The sequence below is a fragment of the Pagrus pagrus genome (genome assembly GCF_965226575.1).
Source record: "Pagrus pagrus genome assembly, chromosome: 24".
Classification (NCBI taxonomy): domain Eukaryota; kingdom Metazoa; phylum Chordata; class Actinopteri; order Spariformes; family Sparidae; genus Pagrus; species Pagrus pagrus.
The window spans coordinates 5,949,782-5,970,606 of NC_140206.1; the positions used below are offsets into that span (position 1 = coordinate 5,949,782).

At 47.8% G+C, this 20,825-nt stretch overlaps 1 protein-coding gene across 1 annotated transcript in view; it reads right to left on the reverse strand.

Moving 5' to 3' along the window:
• Nucleotides 1–20,555, reverse strand: part of LOC311253153 (Krueppel-like factor 7) — a 40,170-nt gene extending 19,615 nt beyond the window's left edge. The window contains exon 1 of the mRNA XM_084346934.1: nucleotides 20,210–20,555. Within this exon, the coding sequence (XP_084203060.1) occupies nucleotides 20,210–20,311 (102 nt within the window). The 5' untranslated portion in view covers nucleotides 20,312–20,555. The remainder of the gene's footprint in view (nucleotides 1–20,209) is intronic.
• Between the last annotated feature and the right edge of the window lie 270 nt (nucleotides 20,556–20,825).

Genomic DNA, 20,825 nt, shown 5'->3' on the forward strand with positions numbered 1-20,825 from the left:
ATGCATGCACGCACGCACAGAAAGGGGTTCATGCACGCTAAATGTTAGGTTGCGACACGCGGCGATGTGCGAGGATGTGCTCGGCAGCAGTACTGTACTTGTGTGTGGGATGCTTGACAAGGTAAGACGGATAAAAGAGGCCGCAGGTGAGGGGGCGGCAGGTACAACATCCTTATAGCGCCACTCTTGTCTTTCCACCCGTCCTTCTCCTTCTTCCCCCCCCCCCCATCACTCCATCACGCACCACCCACCCTCCTCCACCACCCTCCTCCCCCAGGTGGTGACATTAACATTGTAAGAGAGAAGGTCATGCAGTTGATCAGCGGTTCCTGTGTGTGTAGAGTGGGTGTACGTACTGCATGTGGCTGCATGTAATTATGCTAGTTTTGCTCGTGTGTGTGTGTGCACATAATTTTGCAAGTGCACGTGTGAGCAGCATAATTATGCCGCTCTGTGTGTAATTATGCAGCTCTTGTGCGGGTGTGTGCGTGTGTGTGTTTGTGTGAACACCTACGCGCATGCATAAACGCGTTTATTTGCTGATCTCGCGGCCTGAAGTGAATCTGCAACTTGTGTGTGTGTGTGTGTGTGTGTGTGTCCGTGTGTGTGTTTGTTTGTGTAGGCAAGGAATCAGGAGCCAAAAGCATTGCACAATAGCCAAGATAAAGGAGAGCTCACGGCCCGCTTCAGCTCTATTTGGACAAGCGCCGATCTGGAGAGCCAACATCAATTGGCTCCGCATAAAGCCAGGGTCCATTTCCTGAAAGGCTTTCGGGATGATTCCTTCATGCGAGCCAGGATAAGCCGGGACAATGCAACGGCTGTTCCAGCAGCCCCACCTCCACCTCCAAAACTGGAAGGAAACCGCCTCGGTGGCGCAGGGCGGCGGTGCGACGTGGGACAGTCCTTCGACCCAGATTCAAGCGCCCATATGTTCAAGAAGCTCCTCGGAACGAGACAGTCTGGAGTGCTCTTTTGAAAATGTTACTCTCCTGCGTGCGCTACAGTCAGTTTTCTAATGACGTAGGAGGTGACGTGTAATCATAGGAAAAGCAAAGGTGTTGCTAGTAATATTAACAATTACTAGGGCTAGGTATCGACCTTTGACCGAATCGCCTCGATACTATCGAGTATCGAAAAACGTTACCTTGTCTGCAGGCTGAGCGTGAGCAAGGAAAATGTTGAATAAATTCATAGTCATATTTGTACAAATATGTAATGTTTCAAACATCCAATTTGGAAGAAAGTTTATGAGTCTTATCCCCAACTTGTCAAATACTGACGCTTTGGGATTGTAGGTCAGTAAACAGAGTTGGGAATGAGACTCAAAAATCTACTTTCCAACCAACGTGTCCTTTAAAAGTACTTATTATGTACAGGAATCTAACATTTTGATGCATCAAGATTCATCGTTAAGCGTTTAAGTATTGCATCATAATCCTCTGAATCAGAATTCAAGTGTGCACTTCATCAAAACCCTGAACCTGAAGCAGCTAAATGCTAAATTACACCTGCACCTTTCCCGCGTGTCAAAATGTCTCCCGTGAAAAGGGCCTTATCAAGATCACTCAGGAAGTGTTGTGCGAAGCCTATTATAACCTTTTTTTCTCATCACGAGTCACTTTCAGGTTATGTAATGTCTTATCTAATTGGCTGAGGAGTGAAAGGTTACCGCTAATAAGGTCAAAGTTGAGGCTGATTGAAGTTCCTGCGAGGAACATCGCCGTTGCTTTCTTCGTAAGGTTGAGGTTAATGCGACCCTGCTGGTTGTGCTGTGTCATTCAGCGTTCTTGCATCAGGATGTGCTGTCACTGTAGGGCTGCCATCTGATCCAATTTTCAGAAAAGAGACATCAGCTGGAAATACTCACATTTAATAAGCCGGAACCGATAAATGTTGACATATTTCTCTTTACCAAATTAAACGAATGCTCGGTTTTCAAAATATTTGACTGATGTTTCTTCTTGTTTTCTTGCCAAACTCAATACGATTTCCAAGAATGGCTGACGAGTTGCGGCGCAGCAACACTTAATTGCACGGTTAATTACCTTAACAATTTTCAGCTGTGGTTTCAGTCACTGTCAGACTTCAAGAACGCACGCTTTGTTGATAGTTTCGGGGGTTGATGTTTCACGGGAATGTACTGCGTAATGGAAACAGCAGCTCTGCAAACGAAAAAGGAAGTGACGTCGGTTGGAAACGAAAGGAACAGTTCAGCAGGGTTTTGTACAAACTGTGCATGTCTCCCTACTCATAAATACACATACGTTCTGTTTGTGAGTCAATTCCTGATAGAAAAACACGTCTGAACACGAAATTGTACGTCTCGAACATGAATAATATTGAGCTGAGGTCAAATCACTAGAATCCTGTCGTCTTTATTTGTCACTCGCGCTTGAATCCAAATATTAGGCGATCGCAAGACACTTATTATAGCTGCGAACCAGTCCTAATTCACCAACTTCTATTTTTCCCTCCTCCCGTCTTTTAAGTTAAAAAAAGTCTCCTCCAGCTCTCACTTCTCCTCTCTGTCTCACCCCCTCCTCCCTCTTCCGCGGGGCCCTTGGCCTGGCAGCTGATCCTCTCTCCCCGTCACATTTGGCCTGCGCCGAGCCGCCTGCCATCACCATCAAAGTGCAGGCTGCCTCCCAACTGTTAGCACCCCGCTACGTCGCTAATAAAAAGCCTGGGTTATAAATATGAACAGAAGAGCATGCATAATGCCCTAAAGGAAGGCCCAAAACACCACTAAACAGATAAACGTAATGGGGTGGATACGGCTCATTAATTTTAGGATAACCGTGTTTAGTTTTTACTGATGCACTGATAGAGACAAGGTGCTATGAATAATATTCAGAGATGATGCTCGCAGGGTTGAAAAGGGCATGAGCATAAGGGGGCCGTGAGCTGGAGGGGGTGCTGCAGCAGCGCTATTGTTAAAAACACTGAGGATGGGGGGGGTGCTGTCACATCTTTTTAAAGATGACCCATGATTCCCTGCAGCACCTTCCCAGCAGGGTTGCATCATTAAGCAAAATATTGAAATCATTTTTTTTTTTTGCCTCGAGATCTAGATTATGAGTCTAGATTTTAGTTAATACTTTCATTATTTTGTTGGAATAAAAACGCCTTGTTGAATTATGACAAAGGTCCTTTGTATGTCGTCTGTAAGGACAAACTGTACAGCAATAGTTCAACATTGTGGAAAAGGTGTATTTTTATTTTATTCGCTTTGTTGACAGGAGTTAATGAGAAGCTTAACACCGCTCACATCAGTGCAGGAGGCTAGAGCCAGCAGCTGCTTAGCTTAGCTTAGCTTAGCATAAAGACTGGAAACGGGGTGAGCCTGGCTCTCTCTGAAGGCAACAAAAATCCACCTACCAGCAACTCCAAGGATCATTGAATACCATGTTACATCTGGTTTGTTTAAAGGGACGGTTGTCCCCAAAATCAAGAGTTCATACGGTTTCTTCCCAAAAAAAAATACATTTAAAAAACTCAACAGTAACGTCTCTTTCCAGAAATCATGAGCCAGTTACTCAGGATAACCCACAGAACTTAATGTGAGCAGTTTCAGGTAGGAACTATTTTCTTTCTATCAAACTATACCCACCAACCCCATCACTGCACAAAGGAAAACATCCATCTACTCATGCTAAGCTAAGCTAACTGGCTGCTGGCTCCAGTTTCACATACAGAGCGCAGACGTGAGAGCGGTATTGATTTTCTCTTTTAAATCTCAGCAAGAAAGTGATAAAATGTCAAACTACTCCTTTATTTCCACAACGGTGCAGCAGGAGTTTTGTTCATACTTGCAGTATAGCTTGTTTGTGTGCTTGTGTGGCGGACAGCACAACAAGCGTCTGCGCAAAATGCGCTTTTGATTGTCGTCACCGTCTCCCACAAATTGGAAAAAGATTCCTTTTCAGCCCCGACATGACATTTTGATTACTTGGTCGGGCCATTTTTATTTCTGGCAGGGGTTTGATTACTCATTTTAAAAGTGAGTAAGATTCGAGCCACGGATGAATTAACGTTTGGCGTCTCCGGCAGCTTCGCCTCGCTTCTCTTCTTTTGTTGTTTCACATTTAACTGACAGCCTTGTTTATTGCTTGTTGTGTGCTTTTATTCAAATCGCACATTGTCATCGGTCGCAGGAAATAAGAAGAGGCTCGGTTTGAGTCACGGGGTGCGAACAAAGCGATAGCAGCTCTGATTAAAATCCGGAGAATTAATCATTTTCATGCTCTAGATGAGGCTGACAACAGTTACATCAGTACTCACATTGGCACCAGATTGTCTTCTCCTCCTTTCTTATTCTTTTGATTTCATTTTTTATGACTCACTTTTGCACTTTACCGACTTTGTTTACAGCCGTCTTTGTTATTGCTGTTTGTGATTCAGCAACGCACTTGGCACTTTTATCGAAGGGGAAAACTTTGGGCAGGCACTTAATCCCGAGCGCACTCTTTCACAAAGTGTGTGTACGCCAGTGTGTCTGTGCACATGTGTTATCCTGCCATAGTGTGTTATAGCGGCCTGTGTCTCCCATTGATCTGGGTGAGCCGGGCCAAGCCATCACTTTGAGGTGACAGCTAAATGACCAGTAGCCCTAGGCAGTGGCCATCTCGCCCAACAGCCTTTGTGTGTTTGCGTCGCAGTGCCTAATCGATACGAAATGATACCGCGCTGGAGCTCATCAGCGGTGGCCGTCGCAGCTGACAGAGACGGTAATCTATAGCTTCACTGAGCAATACTTACACAGCAGCCCCACCCGTGCACACACACAAAATCTCCGAAAAGCACTCCCTCCCCTCTAAGCTGCCCTTCAGGGTTTCTGCTCCTTCCACTAAGAGCTCCGGCCCCCAGACTCCTCGGAGAGGAGCATGGCGTCGTCGGCTGGTCCCAGTCGAGCAGGAGGAACCTGCCTACGGGGCCTGGAGGAGGGGAAAGGGGAGATGGCGCTTCATTTTTTTTCCCCTCGACGCCGATCTGAATAGCAGAGCGTCCTCGCTTCACCCGGTTACTCTCAGCGGAGAGAGCGGCAGGGGGTGCAGCGTTTGGCCAGGAGGGATCTTAGAGCTATTGGTGCCCCGACGGGGGCTCCGGAGAGACGGAGGGAGCAGAGACACAAAGAGACAGAGCTGCAGGGCAGAGACACAGCTAATTTATCTGAATCCCAGAGAGAAGAAGGAGGAGACAGACAGACAGGTGAAAAATGAAGAAACAGGGTTGAGTACAAGCTGTGCGAAGATTCAGATTAGGAGAGGAAAGTGCGGAGAGAGGGGTGAAGGGTGAAGTCTTCCTACCTAAGCACAAAAAAAAAAAAATTACTTTGCAGCTTAGAGAAAGAGACAGTCCTCCTCCTCCTCCTCCTCATTGACTAACAGCTCCATCTCTCCAGGCAGCCGAGCCTCACCTAGCTTCAGATAACACGCCGCGGAAACAGCTTAATTACACACACGGCCTTATCAGACGACATTAGCCTCACAGTAATAATCAGGGCCGCCGTCAGACCCTCCGTCAAAGCCTGGCAACGCAGCACCTCGAGGCGCTTTTACACAGTGCGGGCTTCAAGCTGATAACAGACACTGCCAGTTGTTAAATCACGATTTGCTGACGGAGTTTGAGGGAATAATGCACATTTGGTTGTAAAGCTGACACCTCCTTCACACGCAGTCAATTTTAGTTTGGATGGATGCACCAACAGACACTCGGGCACTCGAATGCAATTTTGTTTTTGTTGGATTTACTTTTTAAGGCAGTTAAGCTGTCATTTTAAATCAGCGCTCAGTCTTTGGACATGGGAATTGAACCTGTTTCGTCTGCAGAAACCTGAGGTTCGGTTTTCATTTTTGGCACATAAGCCCTCAGTTAGAGGAGGTCGACGCGACACGTGGATGTGTGTTTGTGTGTGTTTGTGTGTGATGGGGTGGGGGGTGGGGGGGGTCTTCAAAGCACCTTTCATCTAGCAGGAAAGCAACAATGATGGAGCACTCAGAGTGCAAAAAAAACCTGGTGACCTCTGCTTAATGGAGCGCAAAGACATTTCCCATTGCTTTCTCGGAGCAGACACAACAGAGAGCACACATCCACATCATCGCCGACACTCGGGACCTCCCTGCTGTCGTCCAATAACGTCACGCGGGCGCTGATACGAAGAACTCCTTTACACAGTTCGGTGATTAAAGAAATGTTGGAGGTCAAGTTTAGTAAACAAATTGATGCGAGGCAAAAAAATCACCTCAAGGTCAGCGCAGCAGCTGTGCATATAGGGCCGAGCGATGTGACCGAAATCTCATATCACTTTCTGTAAATCTCATGAGTAAAGAGTTTAGAAATTAAAAGTACAATAGCTGCATGAAAAGAATATTTAGTTTAAATGCAAAGTTTTGTTATTAATCATAGTTCATTTTAGCATTTTCAGCAGGAAATGCGCTTTCTAGCTCTTATTACATTTTCAATTATACACAGAAGTAGAATTAGCCCCTCATTTAGGTACGAGATCCACGTTTTGTTTCTGCCGGTCGGAGTCCTGCTCCTGTTTGTTCGTGTTGCCTTCATGCTCATTTCCTGCCTGCATCTGTGTGCTTTTAAATGCAAAGCGACGTCCAAATGAAAGAAAATATTGCTGTTAAGAGCGTGAAATAAACAGTAGGGCATCATATAAAGTTTTTAATAATGTACAGTCACTTTACCCGTGTCTGTTTACTGGTTTGTTGGTTTGTTACCAGGATTCCACAAAAACTACTGAATGGATTTCCACAAAACTTGGATGGAGGACGGGTCTCGGCCCAGAATAAACCCCATTAACTTTTGGTGTGGATCCAGGCCTTTTTTTCACTCTTCCTTTAACATTGCGAGATGGGGTGGGTTTTTTGTTGTAGTTGTAGCAGATTTTGTGACTTTTGGACAGAGCCGTTACCCCTATTTCCAGCCTTTATGCTAAGCTAAGCTAGCATCTTTTAGCTCCACCTTAAAGAAGAGATAGTAGGGTGGTATCATCTCAACTTTTGGCATGAAAGTATTTCCCAAAATGTGGAATTATACTGCATATTGAAGCTGTATGAGGTAAGTTGACATACCGGCATTTGACTTCCCTGTGCATACATTTGGGAATGTATATTAAAAAAGCACTGCTGTCACATTTGGATAATCCATCCTTCCTCACAGACAAAGCTGCACATGCGTCCTCTCAACGCCGAAAGCAGCTCGACATGTAAACAGATTGAACTCGCGGAGATCTGCCGACCTTGAGAGCGATACAGACGTTATTACGAGGTCTTAGGCTCAGGATACAACAAGTGCACGGCGCGTATAAAGACCTCTGCTGCTCCATCTAAATAGCTTGTGACAAAGTGTGGAAAACGCCTTTGTTCTGGTATTAAGTCGAGGATGGGAGAGGTGAGGGTGAAATAGGATCGAGGGGAGAGAAGAAGAGAGGAGAAGAAGGGGGCAACTTGAGACCGAGGAAGACGGATGATGGAGAGGAGGATGAGATTGGGGAGAAGGGGAGAATAGCAGGGGATGGAGGATGGGGGGTGAGGAGGAGAGAGAGATGGGAGAGCGAGGAGAGGGTGGAGGGGGGTATAATCCCGAGGACTGGAGCCGTGTTGCACTCGCTGGGGAGGGGAACTCTGTCTCTCTTTAACTGGATTTGGGTGAGCTGCTGTTTATCGGCGTATGAGTCGCCAAGCGCTCCCTCTCAGCTGTCAAAACCATCCTAATCTAATCAGGAGACATTTCAGCCATTCGCTTTCAACACGGCAGAGTGCGTATCGGTCGTGTTTGTGTGTGCGTGGATGCACCAGAACATGTATATATGTGTGGAAGAGGGGTTGGAGGGGGGGGCGGTGTTTGGATGGAGGGGGTCGGCGACAACAGTGGTTTTACACCGGGGTTAGCAGCTTGCGGCAGGATTTGGGGAGTCTGCGCTCCGGATGTGGGGACCCCATTGTGTGCGGCAGGCTGGCTAATCTTCATTACCGCACACAATGACGGGGCAAGAGAATGGGGCCTTGGCTGGAAAAGGCACGGAGAAACAAAAGAGCGGCGAGCAGCGCAAAAAAAAAAGAGAGAAAGAGAGCGGGGAGGAGAGCCGAAAATAACAGAGGGGAGAGATAAAGGGAACAGTGAAGCGGAAAAACTCTGCTTCCTCCTCATACAGTGCCAGTCAGAACAGGGCCGCTCGGTACCCCAATCACGTCCACAAAGCGTGAAGTGCAACTGTGGCGCCGTGCCCTCGCTGATAAGAGCCAGAATGGTTCATTCTTGCATGCTTTCTCCACGACCGAATAAGAAGCCACCTCTGTTTTGAGTCAGTGTTTACCCTCCTATTGCCGTGCAGGTGTTGTGTAACGCTTAACTTGTCTGTTAGGGGGCCCACAGTTTCAGGGGCCTGGCGTCACGAGCGAACGGTAAAGAAAACAAGCGCGAGCGGCGAAAAAGCGGGTCAGTGGCACAGTCTCGCAAGGCCAAGGTGGATTAGCTCAGGGTCGCAGACGTGTCGGTGCGTGTGCGCGCGCGTGTTTTTGCAAGAGCGTTACGCAACAGTGTGTACAACCCCGGTGACTTTATGCGCAACCGAGGCCGTGCAAACAGGAGGTGGGGCGCCGTCGCTCTCCGTCTTTATTCCCACGGCAGTGCTTTCAAAACAAACCTGAGCGACAAAGATTAGGCCAAGCCGCTTAAAAATATTGAAAGACGTCTCTTCGCCACCGCCACTGCTGTGGGCTCTCCTCCAAGAGATAGGGCGGAGAGAGAGAGAGGAGGAGAGTTTAGGTTGGACGAGGATGGGCGGAGGCAGCGCGGCAGGCTGAACCTGTTCACCCCTCTGTGCCGAGCGGCTGGCTTTTCAGCGGGGAAGCGTAAGCGGAGTGCGAGGACTCCTCACCCCAATTTCATCCCGACAATGTACGGCCGCTCAGCTGTGAGCGGTTAGACGCACTAAGAAAGGTGTTATTCAGCTATATGTGCTGCTGTGAGTGTGTGTGTGTGTGTGTGTCTGCTGTCACACAAGCTGAGCATTCAGTCTGGGGGAGCAGGGCAAAAGGGCGAAGCGGGGAAGAAAAGCGGCGACGAGATTTAAGGGTTAAAGTTTAAAGGTGCGCAAATGAACGTGCTTTAAATTAATGGGAGGTCACGACACTGCGAAACAGTCGCGGGTGCACGTGGACCCGCACATGAAGAGTATACAAAACACCTGCTCCGCCGAACGCTCGACAAACAGGCGCTTTTCTCACAGGCATAAACACACACACATAAACCCAATAAACTCTGCCTGTGAAGCCCTCCGTGTCTTTTTTTTTTTTTGTTTCCCTGCCTGTACACACACACATACACCAATGAAAATTATTGATGTGCTCTCTTATAAAACAGTGGCTGCTCCCTGAAGTATTCCTGGCAACATCACAGGCCGAAAATAGCTGCCGACCCAAATAACTTTCCCCGCCGGAACGACGAAGGAGCCAGACCACAGCCACCGGCGACTGGCTTTACTAATTGGCATCATTTTACAATGAAATAATATCTGGGGCAAAAGACTGAATAACACATACGGCAGCAGTAAACTGGAGAGCGGGACGCTGCGCTGTCTAGCCACACATATGCTCGCGGAGAGGAGTGATTTGAGGAAGGGAGGGGGGAGAAAGCGGGGATGCCTTCGCTCTTTTTAGCATAAGTTATCAAATTTTCCTCCCTGAAAGTACGCAAGGGGGAATTGGGTAGTGAAACATTTATGTGACACCATCAGTTTAGTTAAAAAGATGGGAAAAACATCTTCAGCAGGGATTCTTAAATGTTTTTAAGTCTGAAACTGGTATTTGCTAAGATTTGTACCACAGATCCCCATACGGATAGTTTGTTTTTTATTGATTTAGCACTGAATAATGGAAGTTATTGCACTTCACATGAGGAGATAATAGAGGAGGCTGTGAATCTGACTGGGATACGAGTCATATCAAACATTTCCACAGTATGTGTCGTGTTGCGTTTTAGGAGATGATCTCTGTCAGGGACAAGATTGAAGTCGGCCTACTGGAATCTGTTTTCCATTTGTAGTCCAAGAAGTATTCATGAGTGGACTTTGGTTGCATTCAGGTAAACAGTTTTTGGAAAGCCAAGCGAGGTAGATGGCGGACATGCCATCTCGGAGCCTGTCGATCATCGAAACACCGAAATGACCCGCCACGAGGAAGACGAAGTCACGATCGGGATGCAAACCCGAAACCCCAAGCCCCGAAAACACTGACTGCAGAGGTGAAGTGGTTGTTCAACGATAGCCAGTGGTTTCCAAGATTTATCAGGAGGAGGAGCAGATATGGGTGGCATAACGCCTAGGCAAGATGCTAAGACATGCGGCTGTCTTTGTTATGACAAAACAGGGTATTATACGCCAAAACATGATCTTTTCTGAACCCTAACCAAGTGATTTTTCTGCCTTAACCTAACCAGACTACAAAATTTCACCTGACTGGATTTAATCTTCCTTTAAAGTCATTTAGGCATTCAGTCATTCACTGCCACGTCCGCTCTAGACACTCACTGGTACAGCAAGGTGATTCAGATGGGAAACAAGTTGAAGCGTCTGTACTTTGCGGACAGATTTCATGCACAGATGGTCAACTTTTACCTCCAAGAAATCCCCCTTTCAGGAGCTGCATCCGGAGTTGTTTGAAACAGCGCAGTGTCTCTGCCCGAGGCTGTGCGCTTACGTCAGCCCACAAGTAACCACCAAAACTCCCACTTCAGACAAAAATATCAAATTTACCAAACACATCCTGTAAACTGCTCACACACACACACACACACGCACGCACACTTCGACGCAAGTACAGTACATACAGGCAGAGAGAGAGGAAGGAAGGCATAAACACAGATGTCTGTTGGCAGCCCAAAATCTTAATTAGCATCAGGAGATTCATCTAATCAAAGGGTTGCCAGCCCATCATTAAGGCTAAAACACACACTGCTCTCCTCACATACCAGAACTGAACAATGGGAAACAGAGGTGCGCTGTCACGCTGATGAATGGCTCTTCCCACAGGTCTCATTAAATCACAGAAGGGCACTTCCCAGGCCGTTCGAGGAGTTAAGCAGGGTGCAAAATCTCTTCACCCCCTCTGTCTGTCTACTTTGACACTTATACAGCCTTTTTTTTTTTTTTTTTTTTTTTGCCGAGGCTGCACGTCAAAATAATATTTCTCCTCGTGAAAAATTGCGCTTTCAGGCTTTGACATATAGGCTAATCCCAATTCAAGCTGAATCTGCCCGGCTTTGAGGATACAAGTCGTATCTTATTCAGACAACTTCGCCCCGCAGGCGCTCGGGATGACTGAAACTACATGACGTACCCAGTTGGCGGAAGATACCAGTGTCTTTAGGGTAATTTGGGACCCAGTTTAATCTTCCAGTGAATTTAGCATCAGCTGCTGACAATAGAAAACATCCTTTATCTGGTTCTGACCACCCAGCTGAGTCCTTATGCCTGGTTTCAAATAGATTTACAATAAGATTATAGCTTGAAATGTATGTTTTTTGGACCAAAACTAATAGCAATATGTCATATTATGTGAAACATGACCAAGCTTATTCATCCAGCTTACTTTATGCAAGGCTGGATTACTCCTAGACCTCCGAGGTTCGGGTAATTTGATTTATTGCAAATTTCATCAAGGACATTGCACAGTTCGGTTCAATTTCAACCTTGTTTATGACCTTATTTTGTGCCCTTGTCCTGTTTGAAAATCTTTCTACCTTAAAGGTAAGGAAGGTGATTGTTGAGTCTTATCTTCGGGTCGTCAAATACCGATGCCCCGAGTTCGAACTTTGGGCCGAATACCGACCCAAAGCATCGAAATTGACAACCTGGGAATGAGACTCGGCAATCAACTATCCCCTATCTTTAAATATTTCTGGTAATATTGTGCTCAGATTGTGCTTATTCCTAAATACTTTGGGCTTTAATCAAATTAGCAAAAATTAGTAAGTTTCAAAGGATCTGGTACATTTTCTTGGTCTTATCAATCAGCACGTAAATCACTTCAAAGCAGGAAAACAAACGTGATCATGCCAAAAGATACGAAAGGAGAAATCTATGCTTGGCAACCAGGTGGACAGAGTTTGGAGCAGCGAGCCATAGCAGGTGGAAAATCACCACCGGCTTTGCATGTTGGACAACCGCAGATGAGCGATGAAGCCGGCATGCAAAGCGAACACACATGTGACTGCATGGAGGCTTCCACACAAAGTTGCTGCCGCTTACATAACACAGCGGAAAAAAAGTCAAGCGCACACCCCTTCTGAAAGCCGATAACTGACATTGTTACGTCTTTATTGAACTCTGATACCCTGAAGTCGAGATAACAAGCCTTTTAAAAAGACTTCTGCAAAAAGCACACTCTCCCAGAAAGTCAACAAGGCCGGCATTGGACACTGTGATCTTCAGCAGTGACCGTGTTGCTTTATAAACTATCCAACCGGTTTCAGAGCGCAGCGGCGCGTCCTTGCGGCTGTCACCACCAAGAGCCCATGGCCGTGATTGATGACTGGCTTCGGATGACAACAACAAGCAGCGGTGTTTACTCAGGGCAAATTGCCCTTGTCTCTCTCCGCCTTCCATCTCTTTCTCCCCCCTTCCTCTCGCTCCATCTTTGGAGAGAGATGGTCCACATGGCTGGATCTCTGGTTTCTGGATGGCTAGGAGTCCCTCGGGGTGGGATTAGCCTCCCAGACTGACAGCTAAACAAACAAATAGGCCAAAGCTGGTCCTCCTGCTTGCCAAGGCTGCCTAGCAACAGGTAGGCAGTAAGATGGGATGTAACGCTTGGTATGTCACAGCCAGTGAGGGCTATAAAATGCCTGGACACAGTGCTAATGTGTGACCATTATTAGAGCCAATGGATTTACAAATATGTGAGCAGGCTGGAAGATTAAACACATTGGGGTCCAGAGAGAAGATAGGGAGGAACCAATTATCACTGATGCCTTTACATACCCAAGGACCTTCTGCATAAAGTGATTCACGGCAGCTATTAAAAAAAATCACTGAATGAAAAAAAGGGTAAAGTTTCACTATGAAGAGATTCAAGCACTGCAACAAGCAATGTCAAACGTGCTAAGAGCTACATAGCAACGTTAGCATCAATGAAGGATCACCTCATTGTTTGCCTTCAACAACAGATACCCAGACAGATAAGTCTTGCAGAGTTACTTTGGAGGTTACTTTTAGACAGAGCCAGGCTGGCTGTTTCCCCCTGTTTCCAGTCTTTATGCTAAGCTAAGCTAGCCATCACCTGGCTTCAATGGGGAGAAATGCGATCGGTATCAATCCTTTCATCTTAGGGCCTTGACAAACCCGACTGACAGTTGGTCAAGGACCAGTATCGGGTCATCATTGACCCACTGGCACTAGTTGACCATGTTAGTGGCTTTTCGGCCACATGGTGAATCGGCAGGACCTATGGGTGGCAACACCAGACTTCCACACCTGGAGGTATTGAGAGCTACTTCCTCTCATGCAGGCACAGAAGATACAGTTGTCGTCTTTGCAGTGTGTTCAAAGGCGACGCAACAGTCGGCCTTTGTCGCTCGCCTGCTCTTTGATGTAGGTTTGTCTGGGCCCTCGCTCTCTGCGAGGAAGGGAATCATTGTTTCAAACTATTGCTTTAAGTCTATTATTTACATGATAAATGAGGTGCGAAGCTTTATTAAAAACCTGGAGGAGTGGTGTGAAATTTGCATTATAATACATGTAAATACTTTTGGCGCAACGATGCCACCGGCAGCTTTCGTGCCGTTCACTTGCGTCACGCTTTGTGTGCGAGAGCCTTTTATTCAGCATTGTGCCAAATTCTGATTGCGTAACTCTCCAGAGTTCAACTTTTTTTTTGTTTTTTGTTTTTTGCAGCGAGACCGACTTTAAATGGGGGGTTAGAGCAGGGCAAATCAAACAAGGCAGCTGTGACTTCGTCTTCTCGGAGTTTGTCAAAGAGGAACAGAGCAAGAGAGTCATGAGATAAAGAGACATAGAGAGAGACAGAGAGAGAGAGAGAGAATCGGTGGTGATTCAAGGCATAAAACGAGTGCCTGAGACTTCTCTTCCTTTCTCTTTTCTCCCCGCGGTTGCCAAGCCGGATGGCAGCAGCGAAGCATGTCGGATCACTGTAAGGTGCTGTAACGGCTTCCCGATTTCGCCTCAAATGATGTGAAAGTCATTGCCAAGCCATGTGTGCTGGTGTGAGGCGAAAAAAATGACTGGCTCCTCTCCTCACTGTTAATCAAACCTGGGGTGGCAGAGCGTTTTGCAGACGGAAGCCATACATAAAGATGTGCTTGTTCACCACGCTCCCTCTCACTCCCCCGCTTCCTCTCCTCCTCCCTCCCTCCTTCCCCCCGTTCGCTGCCTTTTTTTTTTCTCTTCACCACCGCTGACACCTCCTCTGCCTCTCACCCCTCTCCCTCTATCTCTGACGGGCCAGTCACCGGAGCGTCAGACAAATGAATACTTCCTCCGCCGTCCTCTCTTTCATCAGCGCTTCCAACCTTTTCATCAACGCCCATAAAGCAGTAGCAGGCACCTATCACTGGCAATCGCCTCTCAGCCGCCTGAGTGATGAGACAGAGGTGGCAGAGTTCACTAAGCGCTCTTATGGAGGAATGGATGTTACTGGGTCAGGGGGTCGCTTGCACATCTCATTACACAACATCCACAAACCTGTGCACCTGCACGAAATCACATCTCGATCACAAGAGAAAATCCCGCAAATTTAAGGTAAAACAAGAACATTCAGTGCACCTGTTCCTCAGTTTTTTCTGCCCTGTAAACAGACGTGCATCTTTTCCAAGGATCGATGAATTGAGTAATAACCTTGTGAAACACTTAGAAGCATCCAGCAGAGATGCTGCATTGTGCACCGGCGCACAAAGGCTTCCTTTCAAGCCTCGGTGCGTCACGGGCCAGGCCGTGTCAAATAGATTCTACTTGGCATCCATCTTCAAGATCTTCTGACTGCTATCGGGTTAGAGGCGAGCAAAACAACGCTGCGAGAAATCAATTTCATCTTCGGCATCTGAGCGTCATGAGGTAGCACGGGCTCATCGGGGGAACTTTGAGGATTTCTGGAAATTAACTGCAGCTGTAAAAGAGTGATGGTGTATAATACGAGTTAAGCAAACTATTAGGAATGACTGCTGATACCGCGGCACTACTTTTCCTGCCAGCGCGTCTTGAGAGGCTTTTGTTCAAACGGGACCAGATGTCAGTTAAACTAAAAGGAAATTAACTACATTTTTCTTTGGAGAGCGTCCAAACTTCATTTCAGGAATTCCACGTCTCCGAGTTGATGTGACATTTTAATAAAGCCGCAGGCGTGGAACGAAGACGCTACCGGGAGCTCTTTTGAGACAAATAAGATTAGGTCCCGGTTTGTCCTTCCTCCGCCTGCTCGCGGGATACTGAACTGTGCCCGTTACAGGATTGATTTAATTTTAATTTGCATAAAATTTCATCAAATAGCAGCGAGTAAAAGGTCACGGAGAAGATATGAGGTGTGTGTTTTAACGGGTTGGTTTATTTTAGCTTCCTTCCTTGACAGGAAATACACGATTCAGACGTCTAAACTCATTTACTCTCCTTGCCGGCGCGAAGAAAAGCAACTTGGGGGGGGGGAAACGTCGTTACCTGCCACGTACGGCGGTGGGGAGAACGCACGAGCACCGAGCTTACACAACAGCTCTGCAGAGATCAAAAATCCATAGTGTGCTAATTCTATAAGAGGAAAGTGGGAAAAAACGAGAGGGTGAGAAAGAGAGGATGGAGGAACGAGGGATGGAGGAGGACGGAGACAGGAAGGAGGGGGCCAAGTTGGCCGCTCTCCCCAGCATGCCTGCTGTGTGTGAGAAAGCAGCTGTGGCCTACTGAGGATTACATAACACTGCGAGACACATAACGCGCCGGCGTGCACGTACGCAGACACGCACTCGGCGGCGTATAGATGCATATGGACGTTCGCGGTTCCCTCTGCTGATTCTCTCCTGTCTCTCCTCCTATCCTCATCGTGATCCCTCTGGAGGCTGACAGAGGGGTCACGGCGCTGCTCTGGCCCAGGCCACGGCTTTAACAGCATCGTAAGGAGCGACTTTTCCCTCGGAGGCCTCGGCCAAAACACAAAATAACTCCATTTATCTGCGACTTCTTCCTCCCCCCCTGCTCCTCGGGACACCTTCTTCTTCTCTAGACTATCTATCTGCATGTGTACGTCGCTCCTGGGGGGGGGGGTTCGTGCCCACCGGACTGTGAAATGCGAAACCCTGCAGCGGGGAGAATGTGCGTGCTCGGCAACTTCCTCCACCTCTACGCACCGAGTCCCCCCACCCTCCCTTCCCAACCCCAACCCCAGACGGAGCTGCTGCTGCTGCTGCTGCTGCTGCCTGGCCGATGTGCGTGTTATCGAGTAAAAACTGGATGTAAGTGGATGCATCTGAGCGCGAGGGGCTCGCATATGGAGGTCGCGCCGGAGCCCTGCTGCTCCATATTTAGAAATGTGCAATCTGTCCACGTCCACATATAGAAGCCCATAATGCATCGTGCAGCAACGCACAGACATTTCGCTTGAGTAGGCATCAGGCACTCAGTCTACATGTGTGTGTGTGAGTGTGTGTTGAGGCCCTAAGGAATAATATATGTGTTGGAGGGTATGGAGTGTGTCCTGAGGTCAATGACAGACAGCCATTTGTGGTGTCCCGTTACGTCCTACCCATCAGGGTCAAGTGCTGCGGAGGAGGGCACGTCATCGGCGGAGCCCAGAGGCGCTTGAAAAATCCATCATATCAGCCTGAAATCCAATCCAGATGTTTTGTCTTTTTACGTTCCAGCGTCTGGATGCTCCGAAGATGCTGATAAATGCTCGACGGGGAAGCCAAACGAGGCTTTCTCAGAGCGAACGCCAGTTGACAAAAGAGCCTAACAAGCTCTGGAAAATCGCAGCCAAGGCAACAAGCAATTTCTGTTGGTATAAAGATGCAAAATAACACATGTACACTTTGCTTTGAGGAGAACTGGGTCCCACATATAATGAGTGAGTTATGACCAGCTCCTCTTGTTCCAAATCCAGCTCAGCCCTGCTGTTTGTTCCAACTCTGAACAACCGACTGTACTGGGATTTGGAAGCGAGACAGCGCAGTTCAGTTTGGCACAATTTGGCTCAATAATGGAACAAATAGCAGCCTCAAACGCAGACCTCCAAAAACACTTTTGCTCCTTTTTCTGCTCCCCATCCCCCTATAACCGCCTGAATCATGCCTCACAGACACCAACAGGGGACACAGTCATCACTCTTGCCATCGCATCTCAGGGAGCCATTTAGGGGCCGACTACAACGGCCTCCTATCTCGCCATCAGACCCCCATAAAAGCATCAAATTCTAAATTGTGTCTGGAGTACAGAGGCTGCCGCTGCTGCCGGAGACAGAGCTTTTAAGGAGGAGAGCCACAACTCATAATTCATGTATTCAGGAGGGCCTCGGTGGCGTCTTCATGTCGCTACAATGAACACAAGGATCGCTTTGCCAAGAGCGTCTCTCTGTGCTGCGCGGGGGAGAGGGGGTTTCAAAGTGTGGGGCAAGTCATAATCCTTGTGCTCGCACACGGACACAGCGCAATCTTCTTATCCCCGAATGAGGGTTGCCTTCCAAATAAAGTTCTTTGATATTTGCTCCAATGATTCATGATGGGACACACACACACACACAGCTCAGTCGCCAGGACGAAATGTTGGCAGTTTATGTTTCTGCAAACCACTGATTTGTTCACACGTCATGTCACATTCGTGTTTAGGCCACGTGAGGAGGTGGAGGGGATGGTGGTGGGGTTGCAGGCGAGAGGGCCGGCAAGCCAGCGACCACAGTTCAAGACTGCGTTTCAACATACGCAAGCATGTCGCCAGTGAGTATTCTTAAGGAGACCGTGGAGCGATTGCCACCTGTGTCGTCTGGCGACAAAAACTGCTATTTTTCGCAAGAAGTCTGGTCACCTTCACTGTGTTTGTGACGGCAAAACCAGGTGTGTTTAATGAGGCCTCTGAACATCTCCAGCTTTGTGGCGACAAAAACCAGATACTATTGACTAGAAGTCTGGACACCTCAAGCAAAAGCAGTATTTTAAGCCAAAATGTGATCTTTTCCTGACTCTGACCAAGTCGTTTTTTTGAAAATTGAACCTAAAGGAACGTAAGGATGCAACATGTGAAGCTTCAACATATCTGTGGTTTGCAGAAACGTACACTGCCAACATGTATTCTGGTGATCGGGTCGGGACAGAAGATGCTTTGAGTAAAAGCCTGCAAATCGTGTTCCGATTTTAAATCACGATCGAGGTGAAAATACATATGTCGTAAAAATGAAATGAAATGTACACCTTTTAAGTGGCTGAAGGTGCAGTAACCTCACATCTCCGCTGATGTACATCTGCAGATGCTCTCAGGTTAGAAACGTGTGACGTTTCGTTTTCGAAAGGTCAGTCGGTTCATCTCTGAAATCTGATATCCGACATGTAAAAAAATGTCATTTTCTCTCGCCGACCGAATAACGCCGGACTACAGCTGCCTGAGGACGGCGACTGTCACATTTCGTGGTGCTTTCCTTTAATTCCAAAATGGACGTTTTCTGGCTGCAGACAGTCAAAAGAAAAACTGACATTTCCAGTCTCCACAGATAAGAGCTTTCCCAGCCTTTTGCCTACACACACACACACACACACACACACACACACACACACAGCTCTCCGCTCTCTCCTCTCTCTCGCTTCCATTTGCATTGGGTATTGATTTTGATATGCAGGCTGTGGGTGAGAAACTGGGAGAGAGACTCGCACTGCATATGGTACACGTAGGCCCCGTGCAATTTAAAAAATCCACTGACAGTGAAGGCAGGGAGTTGGAGACTTGTTATGAAAAGATGCGTCGGTGGCTAACAGTAGGATGCCAATTAGGCTGCTTGGCCACAACGAATGGATCCGCCGGTCACGCACCGGTTTCTCTCTCTCTCTCCCTCTCTCCTCCTCCTCCTCCTCCTTCTTCATCTCCCTCTCCCCCTGTCACTCCCTCCATCCCTCCCTCCCCCCTCTCCTTCCTCTCTTACGCATGGAGCAGAGAAGTGGGGAAAAAGCTGAAGCTCCTATTGCATGAACAATACCGGCATCAAATTTCCATGCAATGATTTTTTTTTTTTTTCATTTTTCTGCCCGGTCAGTCAAGTGCAGCATGGAAAGCATCATCACCAGCAGCAGCAGCAGCAGCAGCAGCAGCAGCAGCACATGCGGGTGGCCCTTATTTGTGCTTGGATACAGGAAATCAAGTGATGTTCAGTAAAAGATGCATGAAAAATGCAACTAAAATGAGATTTAGGCTGGAAAAGTGGGATATTAAGGTGAGGGACCCAGACTCCTATCCAAAAAAAGCAGGTTTTAAGCCATTTCACACAAGAAAATGTTAAAAGAGAGTACATCTGCAAGTATAAATAACATTTTTGAGCAGTTTGCTTCCCACTTTTGAATTCGGCGGTGATATAAACAGAAAAAAAAACGTGTGATACGGGATTTTAAGAGCAGTAATGGCCGTGCAAAGTGGCTCCGGGTGCGCATCCATCACCATGTGGCCGCGTGGATCCCCTCGCTCCTATCTCCCCACATTCACCCGCCGAACTTAAGACGGAGGGGAAGTGTGCGAGGCTGGGATGGCATGCGGATGACAGCTCCTGCACTGCCTTCATTTAAAGATGCTACAAAGCCAGACATGTTCGCCAATCTATTATGAATAAGAGAGGGGACTTCTCCTCCGTGCGAGGGGAGGAGGAGGGGAGGTGGTTCACAACTCAGTAATCTGAGGGATGCAGATGTATTATTCACGACCAATTCAGTGCCTATTATGGGGATCCGGATCTTCATCTTCCCAAATCGCATTTGACAGCTTTATTACGCGCCGGCGTGCGCTCCCATCTTATCCACTTTGCCATCTCCGCGAGAAATTGTCACATACGAGTGATATAAAAGCGTCTCCTCGTTTCTCCCCACACGCTTCGGGTGGGGTGGAAAAGTTGACGCCTGCAACCTCGAGCGCATGTGAGCCCAATCATCAGCAGCAGCAGCAGCATCATCAGCATCAGCGCTGAAATGAAGGACGCGCACCGGCTTTATAATGCGAAGTTTTTCCACGTACCTGCTGCCAGTTTTCCTCCAGCGAGGGCATGGCGGAGAAGTAGCCGGTGTCGTGGACGAGCTGAAGTTCCTGAAAGATACTGTGGTTCGCCAAGACATCCATGCTGAGACGCTCGGGTGATGGGAAACGAGAACGATCCACGCGAGATTTGTGCCTCCTTTTCTTGGCTGTGTCACACCTCTACATCCACTCCTGTCATATTAGTCCGTAAGAAGGAGGTTAATTGCGAAGTGTGGCGGCTGGGAATGCGGCGATTAGAGTCCCTGTGCCTGCGCGCATTATCGGACGCGGTGCGTAAAAGAAGAGACTGGAGGTGATGGAGGCTCCATGCGTATCCGTGTTGCCAAACTAGACACTGATAGGGAGCCAAAGGAGGGGAGGGGCTTGCTAAACGAAGGGGCGTCGTTTGGTTTTGTCAATCAGCGCCACGGCTCGTCCTTTTAAGGCGAATGGGCGGCCGGGGGGGGTTGTTTGAGCGGCGGGAGGCGGGGTTAGGCAGATTGGAGGAGCGCTATTGGCTCGGGCGCCACGTCGCTCACGCCAAATATGGGCTCGATAGGTGAGCTATTTATGGATGGGTATATTAGATTTGGAAGAAGGTCTAAAAGGCTAGTCT